Source organism: Oncorhynchus tshawytscha, linkage group LG15, assembly GCF_018296145.1.
Source record: "Oncorhynchus tshawytscha isolate Ot180627B linkage group LG15, Otsh_v2.0, whole genome shotgun sequence".
In the NCBI taxonomy this organism is placed as follows: Eukaryota; Metazoa; Chordata; class Actinopteri; order Salmoniformes; family Salmonidae; genus Oncorhynchus; species Oncorhynchus tshawytscha.
In genome coordinates this window covers 39,465,980-39,488,049 of record NC_056443.1, presented here as the reverse complement: position 1 = coordinate 39,488,049, position 22,070 = coordinate 39,465,980, and the positions used below count along the sequence as shown (strand labels likewise).

Here is a 22,070-nt window from a genome sequence, read left to right as displayed (position 1 = left end):
CCCCCCCCACCTTCTTTGCTGCTATAACAGCCTCCACTCTTCTGGGAAGGCTTTCCACTAGATGTTGGAACATTGCTGCTATAACAGCCTCCACTCTTCTGGGAAGGCTTTCCACTAGATGTAGGAACATTGCTGCTATAACAGCCTCCACTCTTCTGGGAAGGCTTTCCACTAGATGTTGGAACATTGCTGCTATAACAGCCTCCACTCTTCTGGGAAGGCTTTCCACTAGATGTTGGAACATTGCTGCTATAACAGCCTCCACTCTTCTGGGAAGACTTTCCACTAGATGTTGGAACATTGCTGCTATAACTGCCAGGTGGTGAAGCGTGAATCATCACTCCAGAGAAAGCGTTTCCACTGCTCCAGTCCAATGGCGGTGAACTTTACACCACTCCAGCCGACGCTTGGCATTGCACATGGTGATGTTAGGCTTGATTCCATTTCATGAAGTTCCCGACAAACAGTTATTGTGCTGACGTTGCTTCCAGAGGCAGTTTGGAACTCGGTACTGAGTGTTGCAACCAGGACAGGCGGGTTTTACACTCTGCGTTCCTGTTCTGTGAGATTGTGTGGCCTACCACTTTGCAGCGGAGCCGTTGTTGCTCCTAGACGTTTCCTCTTCACAATAACAGCAATTACAGTTGACCAGTTGGTAAAAATCTGCCGTTCTGCCCCTGAACAAGGCAGTTAACCCACTGTTCCCTGGGAGACCATCATTGAAAATAAGAATGGGTTCTTAACTGACTTGCCTAGTTAAATTAAGGTTAAATAAAAAGTTGACATCTACTGCCAATGTTTGTGTATGGAGATTGCATGGCTGTGTGCTCGGTTTTATACACCTGTCAGCAACGGGTGAGGCTGATATAGCTGAATCCACTAATTTGAAGGGGTCTTCTCTCTAACCCTCTTCCTCCCTCCCTCAGGTCTTCTCTCTAACCCTCTTCCTCCCTCCCTCAGGTCTTCTCTCTAACCCTCTTCCTCCCTCCCTCAGGTCTTCTCTCTAACCCTCTTCCTCCCTCCCTCAGGTCTTCTCTCTAACCCTCTTCCTCCCTCCCTCAGGTCTTCTCTCTAACCCTCTTCCTCCCTCCCTCAGGTCTTCTCTCTAACCCTCTTCCTCCCTCCCTCAGGTCTTCTCTAACCCTCTTCCTCCCTCCCTCAGGTCTTCTCTCTAACCCTCTTCCTCCCTCCCTCAGGTCTTCTCTCTAACCCTCTTCCTCCCTCCCTCAGGTCTTCTCTCTAACCCTCTTCCTCCCTCCCTCAGGTCTTCTCTCTAACCCTCTTCCTCCCTCCCTCAGGTCTTCTCTCTAACCCTCTTCCTCCCTCCCTCAGGTCTGCCTTCTTTGTGTTCTCTGCAGAGTTCCGTCCTACGGTCAAACAGGAGTTCCCAGGTACACTGATGATATTATTACTAACAAATCTGTTTGTTCTTTGTTGGGGTTTTGTGGTGGGGGTTGTTGTGGGGGTCGGTGTCGTTGTGGGGGTTGTTGTGGTGTAGTATGTATATATAATGTATGTATTATTGTCTCCGGGCTGTTCTATATGAGTTCTATATGAGGTAGTATATATATATATGAGGTAGTATATATATATATATATATATATATATATATATATATGAGGTAGTATACAGTGCCTTGCGAAAGTATTCGGCCCCCTTGAACTTTGCGACCTTTTGCCACATTTCAGGCTTCAAACTTAAAGATATAAAACTGTATTTTTTTGTGAAGAATCAACAACAAGTGGGACACAATCATGAAGTGGAACGACATTTATTGGATATTTCAAACCTTTTTAACAAATCAAAAACTGAAAAATTGGGCGTGCAAAATTATTCAGCCCCCTTAAGTTAATACTTTGTAGCACCACCTTTTGCTGCGATTACAGCTGTAAGTCGCTTGGGGTATGTCTCTATCAGTTTTGCACATCGAGAGACTGACATTTTTTCCCATTCCTCCTTGCAAAACAGCTCGAGCTCAGTGAGGTTGGATGGAGAGCATTTGTGAACAGCAGTTTTCAGTTCTTTCCACAGATTCTCGATTGGATTCAGGTCTGGACTTTGACTTGGCCATTCTAACACCTGGATATGTTTATTTTTGAACCATTCCATTGTAGATTTTGCTTTATGTTTTGGATCATTGTCTTGTTGGAAGACAAATCTCCGTCCCAGTCTCAGGTCTTTTGCAGACTCCATCAGGTTTTCTTCCAGAATGGTCCTGTATTTGGCTCCATCCATCTTCCCATCAATTTTAACCATCTTCCCTGTCCCTGCTGAAGAAAAGCAGGCCCAAACCATGATGCTGCCACCACCATGTTTGACAGTGGGGATGGTGTGTTCAGGGTGATGAGCTGTGTTGCTTTTATGCCAAACATAACGTTTTGCATTGTTGCCAAAAAGTTCAATTTTGGTTTCATCTGACCAGAGCACCTTCTTCCACATGTTTGTTGTGTCTCCCAGGTGGCTTGTGGCAAACTTTAAACAACACTTTTTATGGATATCTTTAAGAAATGGCTTTCTTCTTGCCACTCTTCCATAAAGGCCATATTTGTGCAATATACGACTGATTGTTGTCCTATGGCCAGAGTCTCCCACCTCAGCTGTAGATCTCTGCAGTTCATCCAGAGTGATCATGGGCCTCTTGGCTGCATCTCTGATCAGTCTTCTCCTTGTATGAGCTGAAAGTTTAGAGGGACGGCCAGGTCTTGGTAGATTTGCAGTGGTCTGATACTCCTTCCATTTCAATATTATCGCTTGCACAGTGCTCCTTGGGATGTTTAAAGCTTGGGAAATCTTTTTGTATCCAAATCCGGCTTTAAACTTCTTTACAACAGTATCTCGGACCTGCCTGGTGTGTTCCTTGTTCTTCATGATGCTCTCTGCGCTTTTAACGGACCTCTGAGACTATCACAGTGCAGGTGCATTTATACGGAGACTTGATTACACACAGGTGGATTGTATTTATCATCATTAGTCATTTAGGTCAAAATTGGATCATTCAGAGATCCTCACTGAACTTCTGGAGAGTTTGCTGCACTGAAAGTAAAGGGGCTGAATAATTTTGCACGCCCAATTTTTCAGTTTTTGATTTGTTAAAAACGTTTGAAATATCCAATAAATGTCGTTCCACTTCATGATTGTGTCCCACTTGTTGATTCTTCACAAAAAAATACAGTTTTATATCTTTATGTTTGAAGCCTGAAATGTGGCAAAAGGTCGCAAAGTTCAAGGGGGCCAAATACTTTCGCAAGGCACTGTATATATATATAATGTATGTATATGAGGTAGTATATATAATGTATGTATTATCGTCTCCAGGCTGTTCTATAGGAGAGACAGCTAAGAAGCTGGGGATCATGTGGGGTCAACAGACTCCAACCCAGAAACAGCCGTTTGAAGAGAAGGCTCTCCGACTGAGGGAGAAATATGACAAGGTACTCTACGTTACTACGGTAACAAACACGCTCGCAGAATGAGCGTCCCCAGTCAACTGAACAGTGACATAATCAGTGGACTGGGGTTTATCTGTAAGAGCAAAGCAGGAAGTGTACCCAGCAACATAGACCTCAGTTGTACGGTAATTGTGCCAGCCCTACACAAGAACATGCATTAGTTAGGGGACCCGTTAGTTAGGGGACCTGCTAGAGAACCTGTTAGTTAGGGGACCTGTTAGTTAGGGGACCTGCTAGAGAACCTGTTAGTTAGGGGACCTGCTAGAGAACCTGTTAGTTTTAGTTAGGGACCTGTTAGTTAGGGGACCTGCTAGAGAACCTGTTAGTTAGGGGACCTGTTAGTTAGGGACCTGTTAGTGTTAGGGGACCTGCTAGAGAACCTGTTAGTTAGGGGACCTGCTAGAGAACCTGTTAGTTAGGGGACCTGTTAGTTAGAACCTGTTAGTTAGGGGACCTGCTAGAGAACCTGTTAGTTAGGGGACCTGCTAGAGAACCTGTTAGTTAGGGGACCTGTTAGTTAGGGGACCTGTTAGTTAGGGGACCTGCTAGAGAACCTGTTAGTTAGGGGACCTGCTAGAGAACCTGTTAGTTAGGGGACCTGCTAGAGAACCTGTTAGTTAGGGGACCTGACCTGTTAGTTAGGGGACCTGCTAGAGAACCTGTTAGTTAGGGGACCTGCTAGAGAACCTGTTAGTTAGGGGACCTGCTAGAGAACCTGTTAGTTAGGGGACCAGCTAGAGAACCTGTTAGTTAGGGGACCTGTTAGTTAGGGGACCTGCTAGAGAACCTGTTAGTTAGGGGACCTGCTAGAGAACCTGTTAGTTTGGGGACCTGTTAGTTAGGGGACCTGTTAGTTAGGGGACCTGTTAGTTAGGGGACCTGTTAGTTAGGGGACCTGCTAAAGAACCTGTTAGTTAGGGACCTGTTAGTTAGGGGACCTGCTAGAGAACCTGTTAGTTAGGGGACCTGTTAGTTAGAACCTGCTAGAGAACCTGTTAGTTAGGGGACCTGCTAGTTAGGGGACCTGTTAGTTAGGGGACCTGCTAGAGAACCTGTTAGTTAGGGGACCTGTTAGTTAGGGGACCTGCTAGAGAACCTGTTAGTTAGGGGACCTGTTAGTTAGGGGACCTGCTAGAGGGGACCTGTTAGTTAGGGGACCTGCTAGAGGAACCTGTTAGTTAGGGGACCTGCTAGAGAACCTGTTAGTTAGGGGAACCTGTTAGTTAGGGGACCTGCTAGAGAACCTGTTGGTTAGGGACCTGTTAGTTAGGGGACCTGCTAGAGAACCTGTTAGTTAGGGGACCTGTTTAGTTAGGGGACCTGCTAGAGAACCTGTTAGTTAGGGGACCTGCTAGAGAACCTGTTAGTTAGGGGACCTGTTAGTTAGGGGACCTGCTAGAGAACCTGTTAGTTAGGGGACCTGCTAGAGAACCTGTTAGTTAGGGGACCTGCTAGAGAACCTGTTAGTTAGGGGACCTGCTAGAGAAACTGTTAGTTAGGGGACCTGCTAGAGAACCTGTTAGTTAGGGGACATGCTAGAGAACCCGTTAGTTAGGGGACCTGCCAGAGAACCCGTTAGTTAGGGGACCTGTTAGTTAGGGGACCTGCTAGAGAACCTGTTAGTTAGGGGACCTGCTAGAGAACCTGTTAGTTAGGGGACCTGCTAGAGACCCTGTTAGTTAGGGGACCTGCTAGAGGACCTGTTAGGTAGGGGACCTGTTAGTTAGGGGACCTGCTAGAGAACCTGTTAGTTAGGGGACCTGCTAGAGAACCTGTTAGTTAGGGGACCTGTTAGTTAGGGGACCTGCTAAAGAACCTGTTAGTTAGAGAACCTGTTAGTTAGGGGACCTGCTAGAGAACCTGTTAGTTAGGGGACCTGTTAGTTAGGGGACCTGCTAGAGAACCTGTTAGTTAGGGGACCTGCTAGAGAACCTGTTAGTTAGGGGATCTGCTAGAGAACCTGTTAGTTAGGGGACCTGTTAGTTAGGGGACCTGCTAGAGAACCTGTTAGTTAGGGGACCTGCTAGAGAACCTGTTAGTTAGGGGACCTGTTAGTTAGGGGACCTGCTAGATAACCTGTTAGTTAGGGGACCTGTTAGTTAGGGGACCTGTTAGTTAGGGGACCTGCTAGAGAACCTGTTAGTTAGGGGACCTGCTAGAGAACCCATTAGTTAGGGGACCTGTTAGAGGACCTGTTAGTTAGGGGACCTGCTAGAGAACCTGTTAGTTAGGGGACCTGTTAGTTAGGGGACCTGCTAGAGAACCTGTTAGTTAGGGGACCTGCTAGAGAACCTGTTAGTTAGGGGACCTGTTAGTTAGGGGACCTGCTAGAGGACCTGTTAGTTAGGGGACCTGCTAGAGAACCTGTTAGTTAGGGGACCTGTTAGTTAGGGGACCTGCTAGAGAACCTGTTAGTTAGGGGACCTGCTAGAGGACCTGTTAGTTAGGGGACCTGCTAGAGAACCTGTTAGTTAGGGGACCTGTTAGTTAGGGGACCTGCTAGAGAACCTGTTAGTTAGGGGACCTGCTAGAGAACCTGTTAGTTAGGGGACCTGTTAGTTAGGGACCTGCTAGAGAACCTGTTAGTTAGGGGACCTGCTAGAGAACCTGTTAGTTAGGGGACCTGTTAGTTTGGGGACCTGCTAGAGGACCCATTAGTTAGGGGACCTGTTAGTTAGGGGACCAGCTAGAGAACCTGTTAGTTAGGGGACCTGTTAGTTAGGGGACCTGTTTAGTTAGGGGACCTGTTAGTTAGTGGACCTGCTAGAGAACCTGTTAGTTAGGGGACCTGCTAGAGAACCTGTTAGTTAGGGGACCTGCTAGAGAACCTGTTAGTTAGGGGACCTGCTAGTTAGGGGACCAGCTAGAGAACCTGTTAGTCAGGGGACCTGTTAGAGAACCTGTTAGTTAGGGGACCTGTTAGTTAGGGGACCTGTTTAGTTAGGGGACCTGTTAGTTAGTGGACCTGCTAGAGAACCTGTTAGTTAGGGGACCTGTTAGTTAGGGGACCTGTTAGTTAGTGGACCTGCTAGAGAACCTGTTAGTTAGGGGACCTGTTAGTTAGGGGACCTGCTAGAGAACCTGTTAGTTAGGGGACCTGTTAGTTAGGGGACCTGCTAGATAACCTGTTAGTTAGGGGACCTGTTAGTTAGGGGACCTGCTAGTTAGGGGACCAGCTAGAGAACCTGTTAGTTAGAGGACCTGTTAGAGAACCTGTTAGTTAGGGGACCTGTTAGTTAGGGGACCTGTTTAGTTAGGGTACCTGTTAGTTAGTGGACCTGCTAGAGAACCTGTTAGTTAGGGGACCTGTTAGTTAGGGGACCTGTTAGTTAGTGGACCTGCTAGAGAACCTGTTAGTTAGGGGACCTGCTAGAGAACCTGTTAGTTAGGGGACCTGTTAGTTAGGGGACCTGTTAGTTAGGGACCTGCTAGAGAACCTGTTAGTTAGGGGACCTGCTAGAGAACCTGTTAGTTAGGGGACCTGCTAGAGAACCTGTTAGTTAGGGGACCTGCTAGAGAAACTGTTAGTTAGGGGACCTGCTAGAGAACCTGTTAGTTAGGGGACATGCTAGAGAACCCGTTAGTTAGGGGACCTGCTAGAGAACCTGTTAGTTAGGGGACCTGCTAGAGAACCTGTTAGTTAGGGGACCTGCTAGAGGACCTGTTAGTTAGGGGACCTGTTAGTTAGGGGACCTGCTAGAGAACCTGTTAGTTAGGGGACCTGCTAGAGAACCTGTTAGTTAGGGGACATGTTAGTTAGGGGACCTGTTTAGTTAGGGGACCTGTTAGTGGACCTGCTAAAGAACCTGTTAGTTAGAGAACCTGTTAGTTAGGGGACCTGCTAGAGAACCTGTTAGTTAGGGGACCTGTTAGTTAGTGGACCTGCTAGAGAACCTGTTAGTTAGGGGACCTGCTAGTTAGGGGACCTGTTAGTTAGGGGACCTGCTAGAGAACCTGTTAGTTAGGGGACCTGTTAGTTAGGGGACCTGCTAGAGAACCTGTTAGTTAGGGGACCTGTTAGTTAGGGGACCTGCTAGGGGACCTGTTAGTTAGGGGACCTGCTAGAGAACCTGTTAGTTAGGGGACCTGCTAGAGAACCCGTTAGTTAGGGGACCTGCTAGAGAACCTGTTAGTTAGGGGACCTGCTAGAGAACCCGTTAGTTAGGGTACCTGCTAGAGAACCCGTTAGTTAGGGACCTGTTAGTTAGGGGACCTGCTAGAGAACCTGTTAGTTAGGGGACCTGCTAGAGAACCTGTTAGTTAGGGGACCTGTTAGTTAGGGGACCTGCTAGAGAACCTGTTAGTTAGGGGACCTGCTAGAGAACCTGTTAGTTAGGGGACCTGCTAGAGAAACTGTTAGTTAGGGGACCTGCTAGAGAACCTGTTAGTTAGGGGACATGCTAGAGAACCCGTTAGTTAGGGGACCTGCTAGAGAACCTGTTAGTTAGGGGACCTGCTAGAGAACCTGTTAGTTAGGGGACCTGCTAGAGGACCTGTTAGTTAGGGGACCTGTTAGTTAGGGGACCTGCTAGAGAACCTGTTAGTTAGGGGACCTGCTAGAGAACCTGTTAGTTAGGGGACATGTTAGTTAGGGGACCTGTTTAGTTAGGGGACCTGTTAGTTAGTGGACCTGCTAGAGAACCTGTTAGTTAGGGGACCTGCTAGAGAACCTGTTAGTTAGGGGACCTGTTAGTTAGTGGACCTGCTAGAGAACCTGTTAGTTAGGGGACCTGCTAGTTAGGGGACCTGTTAGTTAGGGGACCTGCTAGAGAACCTGTTAGTTAGGGGACCTGTTAGTTAGGGGACCTGCTAGAGAACCTGTTAGTTAGGGGACCTGCTAGAGAACCTGTTAGTTAGGGGACCTGTTAGTTAGGGGACCTGCTAGAGAACCTGTTAGTTAGGGGACCTGCTAGAGAACCTGTTAGTTAGGGGACCTGCTAGAGAACCTGTTAGTTAGGGGACCTGTTAGTTTGGGGACCTGCTAGAGGACCCATTAGTTAGGGGACCTGTTAGTTAGGGGACCAGCTAGAGAACCTGTTAGTTAGGGGACCTGTTAGTTAGGGGACCTGCTAGAGAACCTGTTAGTTAGGGGACCTGCTAGAGAACCTGTTAGTTAGGGGATCTGCTAGAGAACCTGTTAGTTAGGGGACCTGTTAGTTAGGGGACCTGCTAGAGAACCTGTTAGTTAGGGGACCTGCTAGAGAACCTGTTAGTTAGGGGACCTGTTAGTTAGGGGACCTGCTAGATAACCTGTTAGTTACCTGTTAGTTAGGGGACCTGTTAGTTAGGGGACCTGCTAGAGAACCTGTTAGTTAGGGGACCTGCTAGAGAACCCATTAGTTAGGGGACCTGTTAGAGGACCTGTTAGTTAGGGGACCTGCTAGAGAACCTGTTAGTTAGGGGACCTGTTAGTTAGGGGACCTGCTAGAGAACCTGTTAGTTAGGGGACCTGCTAGAGAACCTGTTAGTTAGGGGACCTGTTAGTTAGGGGACCTGCTAGAGGACCTGTTAGTTAGGGGACCTGCTAGAGAACCTGTTAGTTAGGGGACCTGCTAGAGGACCTGTTAGTTAGGGGACCTGCTAGAGAACCTGTTAGTTAGGGGACCTGTTAGTTAGGGGACCTGCTAGAGAACCTGTTAGTTAGGGGACCTGCTAGAGAACCTGTTAGTTAGGGGACCTGTTAGTTAGGGGACCTGCTAGAGAACCTGTTAGTTAGGGGACCTGCTAGAGAACCTGTTAGTTAGGGGACCTGTTAGTTTGGGGACCTGCTAGAGGACCCATTAGTTAGGGGACCTGTTAGTTAGGGGACCAGCTAGAGAACCTGTTAGTTAGGGGACCTGTTAGTTAGGGGACCTGTTTAGTTAGGGGACCTGTTAGTTAGTGGACCTGCTAGAGAACCTGTTAGTTAGGGGACCTGCTAGAGAACCTGTTAGTTAGGGGACCTGCTAGAGAACCTGTTAGTTAGGGGACCTGCTAGTTAGGGGACCAGCTAGAGAACCTGTTAGTCAGGGGACCTGTTAGAGAACCTGTTAGTTAGGGGACCTGTTAGTTAGGGGACCTGTTTAGTTAGGGGACCTGTTAGTTAGTGGACCTGCTAGAGAACCTGTTAGTTAGGGGACCTGTTAGTTAGGGGACCTGTTAGTTAGTGGACCTGCTAGAGAACCTGTTAGTTAGGGGACCTGTTAGTTAGGGGACCTGCTAGAGAACCTGTTAGTTAGGGGACCTGTTAGTTAGGGGACCTGCTAGATAACCTGTTAGTTAGGGGACCTGTTAGTTAGGGGACCTGCTAGTTAGGGGACCAGCTAGAGAACCTGTTAGTTAGAGGACCTGTTAGAGAACCTGTTAGTTAGGGGACCTGTTAGTTAGGGGACCTGTTTAGTTAGGGTACCTGTTAGTTAGTGGACCTGCTAGAGAACCTGTTAGTTAGGGGACCTGTTAGTTAGGGGACCTGTTAGTTAGTGGACCTGCTAGAGAACCTGTTAGTTAGGGGACCTGCTAGAGAACCTGTTAGTTAGGGGACCTGTTAGTTAGGGGACCTGTTAGTTAGGGGACCTGCTAGAGAACCTGTTAGTTAGGGGACCTGCTAGAGAACCTGTTAGTTAGGGGACCTGCTAGAGAAACTGTTAGTTAGGGGACCTGCTAGAGAACCTGTTAGTTAGGGGACATGCTAGAGAACCCGTTAGTTAGGGGACCTGCTAGAGAACCTGTTAGTTAGGGGACCTGCTAGAGAACCTGTTAGTTAGGGGACCTGCTAGAGGACCTGTTAGTTAGGGGACCTGTTAGTTAGGGACCTGCTAGAGAACCTGTTAGTTAGGGGACCTGCTAGAGAAACTGTTAGTTAGGGGACCTGCTAGAAACCTGTTAGTTAGGGGACATGCTAGAGAACCCGTTAGTTAGGGGACCTGCTAGAGAACCTGTTAGTTAGGGGACCTGCTAGAGAACCTGTTAGTTAGGGGACCTGCTAGAGGACCTGTTAGTTAGGGGACCTGTTAGTTAGGGGACCTGCTAGAGAACCTGTTAGTTAGGGGACCTGCTAGAGAACCTGTTAGTTAGGGGACATGTTAGTTAGGGGACCTGTTTAGTTAGGGGACCTGTTAGTGGACCTGCTAAAGAACCTGTTAGTTAGAGAACCTGTTAGTTAGGGGACCTGCTAGAGAACCTGTTAGTTAGGGGACCTGTTAGTTAGTGGACCTGCTAGAGAACCTGTTAGTTAGGGGACCTGCTAGTTAGGGGACCTGTTAGTTAGGGGACCTGCTAGAGAACCTGTTAGTTAGGGGACCTGTTAGTTAGGGGACCTGCTAGAGAACCTGTTAGTTAGGGGACCTGTTAGTTAGGGGACCTGCTAGGGGACCTGTTAGTTAGGGGACCTGCTAGAGAACCCGTTAGTTAGGGGACCTGCTAGAGAACCTGTTAGTTAGGGGACCTGCTAGAGAACCCGTTAGTTAGGGTACCTGCTAGAGAACCCGTTAGTTAGGGGACCTGTTAGTTAGGGGACCTGCTAGAGAACCTGTTAGTTAGGGGACCTGCTAGAGAACCTGTTAGTTAGGGGACCTGTTAGTTAGGGGACCTGCTAGAGAACCTGTTAGTTAGGGGACCTGCTAGAGAACCTGTTAGTTAGGGGACCTGCTAGAGAAACTGTTAGTTAGGGGACCTGCTAGAGAACCTGTTAGTTAGGGGACATGCTAGAGAACCCGTTAGTTAGGGGACCTGCTAGAGAACCTGTTAGTTAGGGGACCTGCTAGAGAACCTGTTAGTTAGGGGACCTGCTAGAGGACCTGTTAGTTAGGGGACCTGTTAGTTAGGGGACATGCTAGAGAACCTGTTAGTTAGGGGACCTGCTAGAGAACCTGTTAGTTAGGGGACCTGCTAGAGAACCTGTTAGTTAGGGGACCTGCTAGAGAACCTGTTAGTTAGGGGACCTGTTAGTTAGGGGACCTGCTAGAGAACCTGTTAGTTAGGGGACCTGCTAGAGAACCTGTTAGTTAGGGGACCTGCTAGAGAACCTGTTAGTTAGGGGACCTGTTAGTTTGGGGACCTGCTAGAGGACCCATTAGTTAGGGGACCTGTTAGTTAGGGGACCAGCTAGAGAACCTGTTAGTTAGGGGACCTGTTAGTTAGGGGACCTGTTAGTTAGGGGACCTGTTAGTTAGTGGACCTGCTAGAGAACCTGTTAGTTAGGGGACCTGCTAGAGACCTGTTAGTTAGGGGACCTGCTAGAGAACCTGTTAGTTAGGGGACCTGCTAGTTAGGGGACCAGCTAGAGAACCTGTTAGTTAGGGGACCTGTTAGAGAACCTGTTAGTTAGGGGACCTGTTAGTTAGGGGACCTGTTTAGTTAGGGGACCTGTTAGTTAGTGGACCTGCTAGAGAACCTGTTAGTTAGGGGACCTGTTAGTTAGGGGACCTGTTAGTTAGGGACCTGCTAGAGAACCTGTTAGTTAGGGGACCTGTTAGTTAGGGGACCTGCTAGAGAACCTGTTAGTTAGGGGACCTGCTAGAGAACCTGTTAGTTAGGGGACCTGCTAGATAACCTGTTAGTTAGGGGACCTGTTAGTTAGGGGACCTGCTAGTTAGGGGACCTGCTAGAGAACCTGTTAGTTAGGGGACCTGCTAGAGAACCTGTTAGTTAGGGGACCTGTTAGTTAGGGGACCTGCTAGAGAACCTGTTAGTTAGGGGACCTGCTAGAGAACCTGTTAGTTAGGGGACCTGCTAGAGAAACTGTTAGTTAGGGGACCTGCTAGAGAACCTGTTAGTTAGGGGACCTGCTAGAGAACCCGTTAGTTAGGGGACCTGCTAGAGAACCTGTTAGTTAGGGGACCTGCTAGAGAACCTGTTAGTTAGGGGACCTGCTAGAGGACCTGTTAGTTAGGGGACCTGTTAGTTAGGGGACCTGCTAGAGAACCTGTTAGTTAGGGGACCTGCTAGAGAACCTGTTAGTTAGGGGACCTGTTAGTTAGGGGACCTGTTTAGTTAGGGGACCTGTTAGTTAGGGACCTGCTAGAGAACCTGTTAGTTAGGGGACCTGCTAGAGAACCTGTTAGTTAGGGGACCTGTTAGTTAGTGGACCTGCTAGAGAACCTGTTAGTTAGGGGACCTGCTAGTTAGAACCTGTTAGTTAGGGGACCTGCTAGAGAACCTGTTAGTTAGGGGACCTGTTAGTTAGGGGACCTGCTAGAGAACCTGTTAGTTAGGGGACCTGCTAGAGAACCTGTTAGTTAGGGGACCTGTTAGTTAGGGGACCTGCTAGAGAACCTGTTAGTTAGGGGACCTGCTAGAGAACCTGTTAGTTAGGGGACCTGCTAGAGAACCTGTTAGTTAGGGGACCTGTTAGTTTGGGGACCTGCTAGAGGACCCATTAGTTAGGGGACCTGTTAGTTAGGGGACCAGCTAGAGAACCTGTTAGTTAGGGGACCTGTTAGTTAGGGGACCTGTTTAGTTAGGGGACCTGTTAGTTAGTGGACCTGCTAGAGAACCTGTTAGTTAGGGGACCTGCTAGAGAACCTGTTAGTTAGGGGACCTGCTAGAGAACCTGTTAGTTAGGGGACCTGCTAGTTAGGGGACCAGCTAGAGAACCTGTTAGTCAGGGGACCTGTTAGAGAACCTGTTAGTTAGGGGACCTGTTAGTTAGGGGACCTGTTTAGTTAGGGGACCTGTTAGTTAGTGGACCTGCTAGAGAACCTGTTAGTTAGGGGACCTGTTAGTTAGGGGACCTGTTAGTTAGTGGACCTGCTAGAGAACCTGTTAGTTAGGGGACCTGTTAGTTAGGGGACCTGCTAGAGAACCTGTTAGTTAGGGGACCTGCTAGAGAACCTGTTAGTTAGGGGACCTGCTAGATAACCTGTTAGTTAGGGGACCTGTTAGTTAGGGGACCTGCTAGTTAGGGGACCAGCTAGAGAACCTGTTAGTTAGAGGACCTGTTAGAGAACCTGTTAGTTAGGGGACCTGTTAGTTAGGGGACCTGTTTAGTTAGGGGACCTGTTAGTTAGGGACCTGCTAGAGAACCTGTTAGTTAGGGGACCTGTTAGTTAGGGGACCTGTTAGTTAGTGGACCTGCTAGAGAACCTGTTAGTTAGGGGACCTGCTAGAGAACCTGTTAGTTAGGGGACCTGTTAGTTAGGGGACCTGTTAGTTAGGGGACCTGCTAGAGAACCTGTTAGTTAGGGGACCTGCTAGAGAACCTGTTAGTTAGGGGACCTGCTAGAGAACCTGTTAGTTAGGGGACCTGCTAGAGAAACTGTTAGTTAGGGGACCTGCTAGAGAACCTGTTAGTTAGGGGACATGCTAGAGAACCTGTTAGTTAGGGGACCTGCTAGAGAACCTGTTAGTTAGGGGACCTGCTAGAGAACCTGTTAGTTAGGGGACCTGCTAGAGGACCTGTTAGTTAGGGGACCTGTTAGTTAGGGGACCTGCTAGAGAACCTGTTAGTTAGGGGACCTGCTAGAGAACCTGTTAGTTAGGGGACATGTTAGTTAGGGGACCTGTTTAGTTAGGGGACCTGTTAGTGGACCTGCTAAAGAACCTGTTAGTTAGAGAACCTGTTAGTTAGGGGACCTGCTAGAGAACCTGTTAGTTAGGGGACCTGTTAGTTAGTGGACCTGCTAGAGAACCTGTTAGTTAGGGGACCTGCTAGTTAGGGGACCTGTTAGTTAGGGGACCTGCTAGAGAACCTGTTAGTTAGGGGACCTGTTAGTTAGGGGACCTGCTAGAGAACCTGTTAGTTAGGGGACCTGTTAGTTAGGGGACCTGCTAGGGGACCTGTTAGTTAGGGGACCTGCTAGAGAACCTGTTAGTTAGGGGACCTGCTAGAGAACCCGTTAGTTAGGGGACCTGCTAGAGAACCTGTTAGTTAGGGGACCTGCTAGAGAACCCGTTAGTTAGGGTACCTGCTAGAGAACCTGTTAGTTAGGGGACCTGTTAGTTAGGGACCTGCTAGAGAACCTGTTAGTTAGGGGACCTGCTAGAGAACCTGTTAGTTAGGGGACCTGTTGTTAGTTAGGGGACCTGTTAGTTAGACCTGCTACCTGTTAGTTAGGGGACCTGCTAGAGAACCTGTTAGTTAGGGGACCTGCTAGAGAACCTGTTAGTTAGGGGACCTGCTAGAGAACCTGTTAGTTAGGGGACCTGTTAGTTAGGGGACCTGCTAGAGAACCTGTTAGTTAGGGGACCTGCTAGAGAACCTGTTAGTTAGGGGACCTGCTAGAGAACCTGTTAGTTAGGGGACCTGCTAGAGAACCTGTTAGTTAGGGGACCTGCTAGAGAACCTGTTAGTTAGGGGACCTGCTAGAGAACCTGTTAGTTAGGGGACCTGCTAGAGAACCCGTTAGTTAGGGGACCTGTTAGTTAGGGGACCTGCTAGAGAACCTGTTAGTTAGGGGACCTGCTAGAGAACCTGTTAGTTAGGGGACCTGCTAGAGAACCTGTTAGTTAGGGGACCTGTTAGTTAGGGGACCTGCTAGAGAACCTGTTAGTTAGGGGACCTGCTAGAGAACCTGTTAGTTAGGGGACCTGCTAGAGAACCTGTTAGTTAGGGGACCTGCTAGAGAACCTGTTAGTTAGGGGACCTGCTAGAGAACCTGTTAGTTAGGGGACCTGCTAGAGGACCTGTTAGTTAGGGGACCTGTTAGTTAGGGGACCTGCTAGAGAACCTGTTAGTTAGGGGACCTGCTAGAGAACCTGTTAGTTAGGGGACCTGTTAGAGAACCTGTTTAGTTAGGGGACCTGTTAGTTAGTGGACCTGCTAAAGAACCTGTTAGTTAGAGAACCTGTTAGTTAGGGGACCTGCTAGAGAACCTGTTAGTTAGGGGACCTGCTAGAGAACCTGTTAGTTAGGGGACCTGTTAGTTAGGGGACCTGCTAGAGAACCTGTTAGTTAGGGGACCTGCTAGAGAACCTGTTAGTTAGGGGACCTGTTAGTTAGGGGACCTGCTAGAGAACCTGTTAGTTAGGGGACCTGCTAGAGAACCTGTTAGTTAGGGGACCTGCTAGAGAACCTGTTAGTTAGGGGACCTGTTAGTTTGGGGACCTGCTAGAGGGGACCTGTTAGTTAGGGGACCTGTTAGTTAGGGGACCTGCTAGAGAACCTGTTAGTTAGGGGACCTGCTAGAGAGTTAGGGGACCTGTTAGTTAGGGGACCTGCTAGAGAACCTGTTAGTTAGGGGACCTGCTAGAGAACCTGTTAGTTAGGGGACCTGCTAGAGAACCTGTTAGTTAGGGGACCTGTTAGTTAGGGGACCTGCTAGAGAACCTGTTAGTTAGGGGACCTGCTAGAGAACCTGTTAGTTAGGGGACCTGCTAGAGAACCTGTTAGTTAGGGGACCTGCTAGAGAACCTGTTAGTTAGGGGACCTGTTAGTTAGGGACCTGCTAGAGAACCTGTTAGTTAGGGGACCTGCTAGAGAACCTGTTAGTTAGGGGACCTGCTAGAGAACCTGTTAGTTAGGGGACCTGTTAGTTAGGGGACCTGCTAGAGAACCTGTTAGTTAGGGGACCTGCTAGAGAACCTGTTAGTTAGGGGACCTGCTAGAGAACCTGTTAGTTAGGGGACCTGCTAGAGAACCTGTTAGTTAGGGGACCTGTTAGTTAGGGGACCTGCTAGAGAACCTGTTAGTTAGGGGACCTGCTAGAGAACCTGTTAGTTAGGGGACCTGCTAGAGAACCTGTTAGTTAGGGGACCTGTTAGTTAGGGGACCTGCTAGAGAACCTGTTAGTTAGGGGACCTGCTAGAGAACCTGTTAGTTAGGGGACCTGCTAGAGAACCTGTTAGTTAGGGGACCTGCTAGAGAACCTGTTAGTTAGGGGACCTGCTAGAGAACCTGTTAGTTAGGGGACCTGCTAGAGGACCTGTTAGTTAGGGGACCTGTTAGTTAGGGGACCTGCTAGAGAACCTGTTAGTTAGGGGACCTGCTAGAGAACCTGTTAGTTAGGGGACATGTTAGTTAGGGGACCTGTTTAGTTAGGGGACCTGTTAGTTAGTGGACCTGCTAAAGAACCTGTTAGTTAGAGAACCTGTTAGTTAGGGGACCTGCTAGAGAACCTGTTAGTTAGGGGACCTGCTAGAGAACCTGTTAGTTAGGGGACCTGTTAGTTAGGGGACCTGCTAGAGAACCTGTTAGTTAGGGGACCTGCTAGAGAACCTGTTAGTTAGGGGACCTGTTAGTTAGGGGACCTGCTAGAGAACCTGTTAGTTAGGGGACCTGCTAGAGAACCTGTTAGTTAGGGGACCTGCTAGAACCTGAACCTGTTAGTTAGGGACCTGTTAGTTTGGGGACCTGCTAGAGAACCTGTTAGTTAGGGGACCTGTTAGTTAGGGGACCAGCTAGAGAACCTGTTAGTTAGGGGACCTGTTAGTTAGGGGACCTGTTTAGTTAGGGGACCTGTTAGTTACTGGACCTGCTAGAGAACCTGTTAGTTAGGGGACCTGCTAGAGAACCTGTTAGTTAGGGGACCTGCTAGAGAACCTGTTAGTTAGGGGACCTGCTAGTTAGGGGACCAGCTAGAGAACCTGTTAGTCAGGGGACCTGTTAGAGAACCTGTTAGTTAGGGGACCTGTTAGTTAGGGGACCTGTTTAGTTAGGGGACCTGTTAGTTAGTGGACCTGCTAGAGAACCTGTTAGTTAGGGGACCTGTTAGTTAGGGGACCTGTTAGTTAGTGGACCTGCTAGAGAACCTGTTAGTTAGGGGACCTGTTAGTTAGGGGACCTGCTAGAGAACCTGTTAGTTAGGGGACCTGTTAGAGAACCTGTTAGTTAGGGGACCTGCTAGATAACCTGTTAGTTAGGGGACCTGTTAGTTAGGGGACCTGCTAGTTAGGGGACCAGCTAGAGAACCTGTTAGTTAGAGGACCTGTTAGAGAACCTGTTAGTTAGGGGACCTGTTTAGTTAGGGGACCTGTTAGTTAGTGGACCTGCTAGAGAACCTGTTAGTTAGGGGACCTGTTAGTTAGGGGACCTGTTAGTTAGTGGACCTGCTAGAGAACCTGTTAGTTAGGGGACCTGCTAGAGAACCTGTTAGTTAGGGGACCTGTAGTTAGGGGACCTGTTAGTTAGGGGACCTGCTAGAGAACCTGTTAGTTAGGGACCTGCTAGAGAACCTGTTAGTTAGGGGACCTGCTAGAGAACCTGTTAGTTAGGGGACCTGCTAGAGAACCTGTTAGTTAGGGGACCTGCTAGAGAACCTGTTAGTTAGGGGACCTGCTAGAGAACCTGTTAGTTAGGGGACATGCTAGAGAACCCGTTAGTTAGGGGACCTGCTAGAGAACCTGTTAGTTAGGGGACCTGCTAGAGAACCTGTTAGTTAGGGGACATGTTAGTTAGGGGACCTGTTTAGTTAGGGGACCTGTTAGTGGACCTGCTAAAGAACCTGTTAGTTAGAGAACCTGTTAGTTAGGGGACCTGCTAGAGAACCTGTTAGTTAGGGGACCTGTTAGTTAGTGGACCTGCTAGAGAACCTGTTAGTTAGGGGACCTGCTAGTTAGGGGACCTGTTAGTTAGGGACCTGCTAGAGAACCTGTTAGTTAGGGGACCTGTTAGTTAGGGGACCTGCTAGAGAACCTGTTAGTTAGGGGACCTGTTAGTTAGGGGACCTGCTAGGGACCTGTTAGTTAGGGGACCTGCTAGAGAACCTGTTAGTTAGGGGACCTGCTAGAGAACCTGTTAGTTAGGGGACCTGCTAGAGAACCTGTTAGTTAGGGGACCTGCTAGAGAACCTGTTAGTTAGGGACCTGCTAGAGAACCCGTTAGTTAGGGGACCTGCTAGAGAACCTGTTAGTTAGGGGACCTGCTAGAGAACCTGTTAGTTAGGGGACCTGTTATGCTAGAGAACCTGTTAGTTAGGGGACCTGCTAGAGAACCTGTTAGTTAGGGGACCTGCTAGAGAAACCTGTTAGTTAGGGGACCTGCTAGAGAACCTGTTAGTTAGGGGACATGCTAGAGAACCTGTTAGTTAGGGGACCTGCTAGAGAACCTGTTAGTTAGGGGACCTGCTAGAGAACCTGTTAGTTAGGGGACCTGCTAGAGGACCTGTTAGTTAGGGGACCTGTTAGTTAGGGGACCTGCTAGAGAACCTGTTAGTTAGGGGACCTGCTAGAGGGACCTGTTAGTTAGGGGACCTGTTAGTTAGGGGACCTGTTAGTTAGGGGACCTGTTAGTTAGGGGACCTGCTAAAGAACCTGTTAGTTAGACCTGTTAGTTAGGGGACCTGCTAGTTAGAACCTGTTAGTTAGGGGACCTGCTAGAGAACCTGTTAGTTAGGGGACCTGTAGAGAACCTGTTAGTTAGGGGACCTGCTAGAGAACCTGTTAGTTAGGGGACCTGTTAGTTAGGGACCTGCTAGGGAACCTGTTAGTTAGGGGACCTGCTAGAGAACCTGTTAGTTAGGGGACCTGCTAGAGAACCTGTTAGTTAGGGGACCTGCTAGAGAACCTGTTAGTTAGGGGACCTGCTAGAGAAACTGTTAGTTAGGGGACCTGCTAGAGAACCTGTTAGTTAGGGGACATGCTAGAGAACCCGTTAGTTAGGGGACCTGCTAGAGAACCTGTTAGTTAGGGGACCTGCTAGAGAACCTGTTAGTTAGGGGACCTGCTAGAGGACCTGTTAGTTAGGGGACCTGTTAGTTAGGGGACCTGCTAGAGAACCTGTTAGTTAGGGGACCTGCTAGAGAACCTGTTAGTTAGGGGACCATGTTAGTTAGGGGACCTGTTTAGTTAGGGGACCTGTTAGTGGACCTGCTAAAGAACCTGTTAGTTAGAGAACCTGTTAGTTAGGGGACCTGCTAGAGAACCTGTTAGTTAGGGGACCTGTTAGTTAGTGGACCTGCTAGAGAACCTGTTAGTTAGGGGACCTGCTAGTTAGGGGACCTGTTAGTTAGGGGACCTGCTAGAGAACCTGTTAGTTAGGGGACCTGTTAGTTAGGGGACCTGCTAGAGAACCTGTTAGTTAGGGGACCTGTTAGGGGACCTGCTAGGGGACCTGTTAGTTAGGGACCTGCTAGAGAACCTGTTAGTTAGGGGACCTGCTAGAGAACCTGTTAGTTAGGGGACCTGCTAGAGAACCTGTTAGTTAGGGGACCTGCTAGAGAAACTGTTAGTTAGGGGACCTGCTAGAGAACCTGTTAGTTAGGGGACATGCTAGAGAACCCGTTAGTTAGGGGACCTGCTAGAGAACCTGTTAGTTAGGGGACCTGCTAGAGAACCTGTTAGTTAGGGGACCTGCTAGAGGACCTGTTAGTTAGGGGACCTGTTAGTTAGGGGACCTGTTAGAGAACCTGTTAGTTAGGGACCTGCTAGAGAACCTGTTAGTTAGGGGCCATGTTAGTTAGGGGACCTGTTTAGTTAGGGGACCTGTTAGTGGACCTGCTAAAGAACCTGTTAGTTAGAGAACCTGTTAGTTAGGGGACCTGCTAGAGAACCTGTTAGTTAGGGGACCTGTTAGTTAGTGGACCTGCTAGAGAACCTGTTAGTTAGGGACCTGCTAGTTAGGGGACCTGTTAGTTAGGGGACCTGCTAGAGAACCTGTTAGTTAGGGGACCTGTTAGTTAGGGGACCTGCTAGAGAACCTGTTAGTTAGGGGACCTGTTAGTTAGGGGACCTGCTAGGGGACCTGTTAGTTAGGGACCTGCTAGAGAACCTGTTAGTTAGGGGACCTGCTAGAGAACCCGTTAGTTAGGGGACCTGCTAGAGAACCTGTTAGTTAGGGGACCTGCTAGAGAACCCGTTAGTTAGGGGACCTGCTAGAGAACCTGTTAGTTAGGGGACCTGTTAGTTAGGGGACCTGCTAGAGAACCTGTTAGTTAGGGGACCTGCTAGAGAAACTGTTAGTTAGGGGACCTGTTAGTTAGGGGACCTGCTAGAGAACCTGTTAGTTAGGGGACCTGCTAGAGAACCTGTTAGTTAGGGGACCTGCTAGAGAACCTGTTAGTTAGGGGACCTGCTAGAGAACCTGTTAGTTAGGGGACCTGCTAGAGAACCTGTTAGTTAGGGGACCTGCTAGAGAACCTGTTAGTTAGGGGACCTGCTAGAGACCTGTTAGTTAGGGGACCTGTTAGTTAGGGGGGACCTGCTAGAGAACCTGTTAGTTAGGGGACCTGCTAGAGAACCTGTTAGTTAGGGGACATGTTAGTTAGGGGACCTGTTTAGTTAGGGGACCTGTTAGTTAGTGGACCTGCTAAAGAACCTGTTAGTTAGAGAACCTGTTAGTTAGGGGACCTGCTAGAGAACCTGTTAGTTAGGGGACCTGTTAGTTAGTGGACCTGTTAGAGGGGACCTGCTAGTTAGGGGACCTGTTAGTTAGGGGACCTGCTAGAGAACCTGTTAGTTAGGGGACCTGTTAGTTAGGGGACCTGCTAGAGAACCTGTTAGTTAGGGGACCTGTTAGTTAGGGGACCTGCTAGGGGACCTGTTAGTTAGGGGACCTGCTAGAGAACCTGTTAGTTAGGGGACCTGTTAGAGAACCTGTTAGTTAGAGGACCTGTTAGTTAGGGGACCTGCTAGAGAACCTGTTAGTTAGGGGACCTGCTAGAGAACCTGTTAGTTAGGGTACCTATTAGTTAGGGGACCTGCTAGAGAACCTGTTAGTTAGGGTACCTATTAGTTAGGGGACCTGCTAGAGGACCTGTTAGTTAGGGAACCTGTTAGTTAGGGGACCTGTTAGTTAGGGGACCTGCTAGAGAACCTGTTAGTTAGGGGACCTGCTAGAGGACCTGTTAGTTAGGGGACCTGCTAGAGAACCTGTTAGTTAGGGGACCTGTTAGTTAGGGGACCTGTTAGTTAGGGGACCTGCTAGAGAACCTGTTAGTTAGGGGACCTGCTAGAGAACCTGTTAGTTAGGGGACCTGTTAGTTAGGGGACCTGCTAGAGAACCTGTTAGTTAGGGGACCTGCTAGAGAACCTGTTAGTTAGGGGACCTGCTAGAGAACCTGTTAGTTAGGGGACCTGTTAGTTTGGGGACCTGCTAGAGGACCCATGTAGTTAGGGGACCTGTTAGTTAGGGACCTGCTAGAGAACCTGTTAGTTAGGGGACCTGCTAGAGAACCTGTTAGTTAGGGGACCTGCTAGAGAACCTGTTAGTTAGGGGACCTGCTAGAGAAACTGTTAGTTAGGGGACCTGCTAGAGAACCTGTTAGTTAGGGGACATGCTAGAGAACCCGTTAGTTAGGGGACCTGCTAGAGAACCTGTTAGTTAGGGGACCTGCTAGAGAACCTGTTAGTTAGGGGACCTGCTAGAGAACCTGTTAGTTAGGGGACCTGCTAGAGAACCTGTTAGTTAGGGGACATGTTAGTTAGGGGACCTGTTTAGTTAGGGGACCTGTTAGTTAGTGGACCTGCTAAAGAACCTGTTAGTTAGAGAACCTGTTAGTTAGGGGACCTGCTAGAGAACCTGTTAGTTAGGGGACCTGTTAGTTAGTGGACCTGCTAGAGGACCTGTTAGTTAGTTAGGGGACCTGTTAGTTAGGGGACCTGCTAGAGAACCTGTTAGTTAGGGGACCTGTTAGTTAGGGGACCTGTTAGAGAACCTGTTAGTTAGGGGACCTGTTAGTTAGGGGACCTGCTAGGGGACCTGTTAGTTAGGGACCTGCTAGAGAACCTGTTAGTTAGGGGACCTGTTAGAGAACCTGCTAGTTAGGGAC

At 48.7% G+C, this 22,070-nt stretch overlaps 1 protein-coding gene across 1 annotated transcript in view; it reads left to right on the top strand.

The window, feature by feature from the left end:
- The window catches only part of LOC112239093 (high mobility group protein B2), a 58,903-nt gene that overhangs the window by 7,605 nt on the left and 29,228 nt on the right, over window positions 1-22,070 (top strand). Inside the window, exons 4-5 of the mRNA XM_042298583.1 lie at window positions 1,333-1,391; window positions 3,317-3,432. Of these exons, the coding sequence (XP_042154517.1) occupies window positions 1,333-1,391; window positions 3,317-3,432 (175 nt within the window). The remainder of the gene's footprint in view (window positions 1-1,332; window positions 1,392-3,316; window positions 3,433-22,070) is intronic.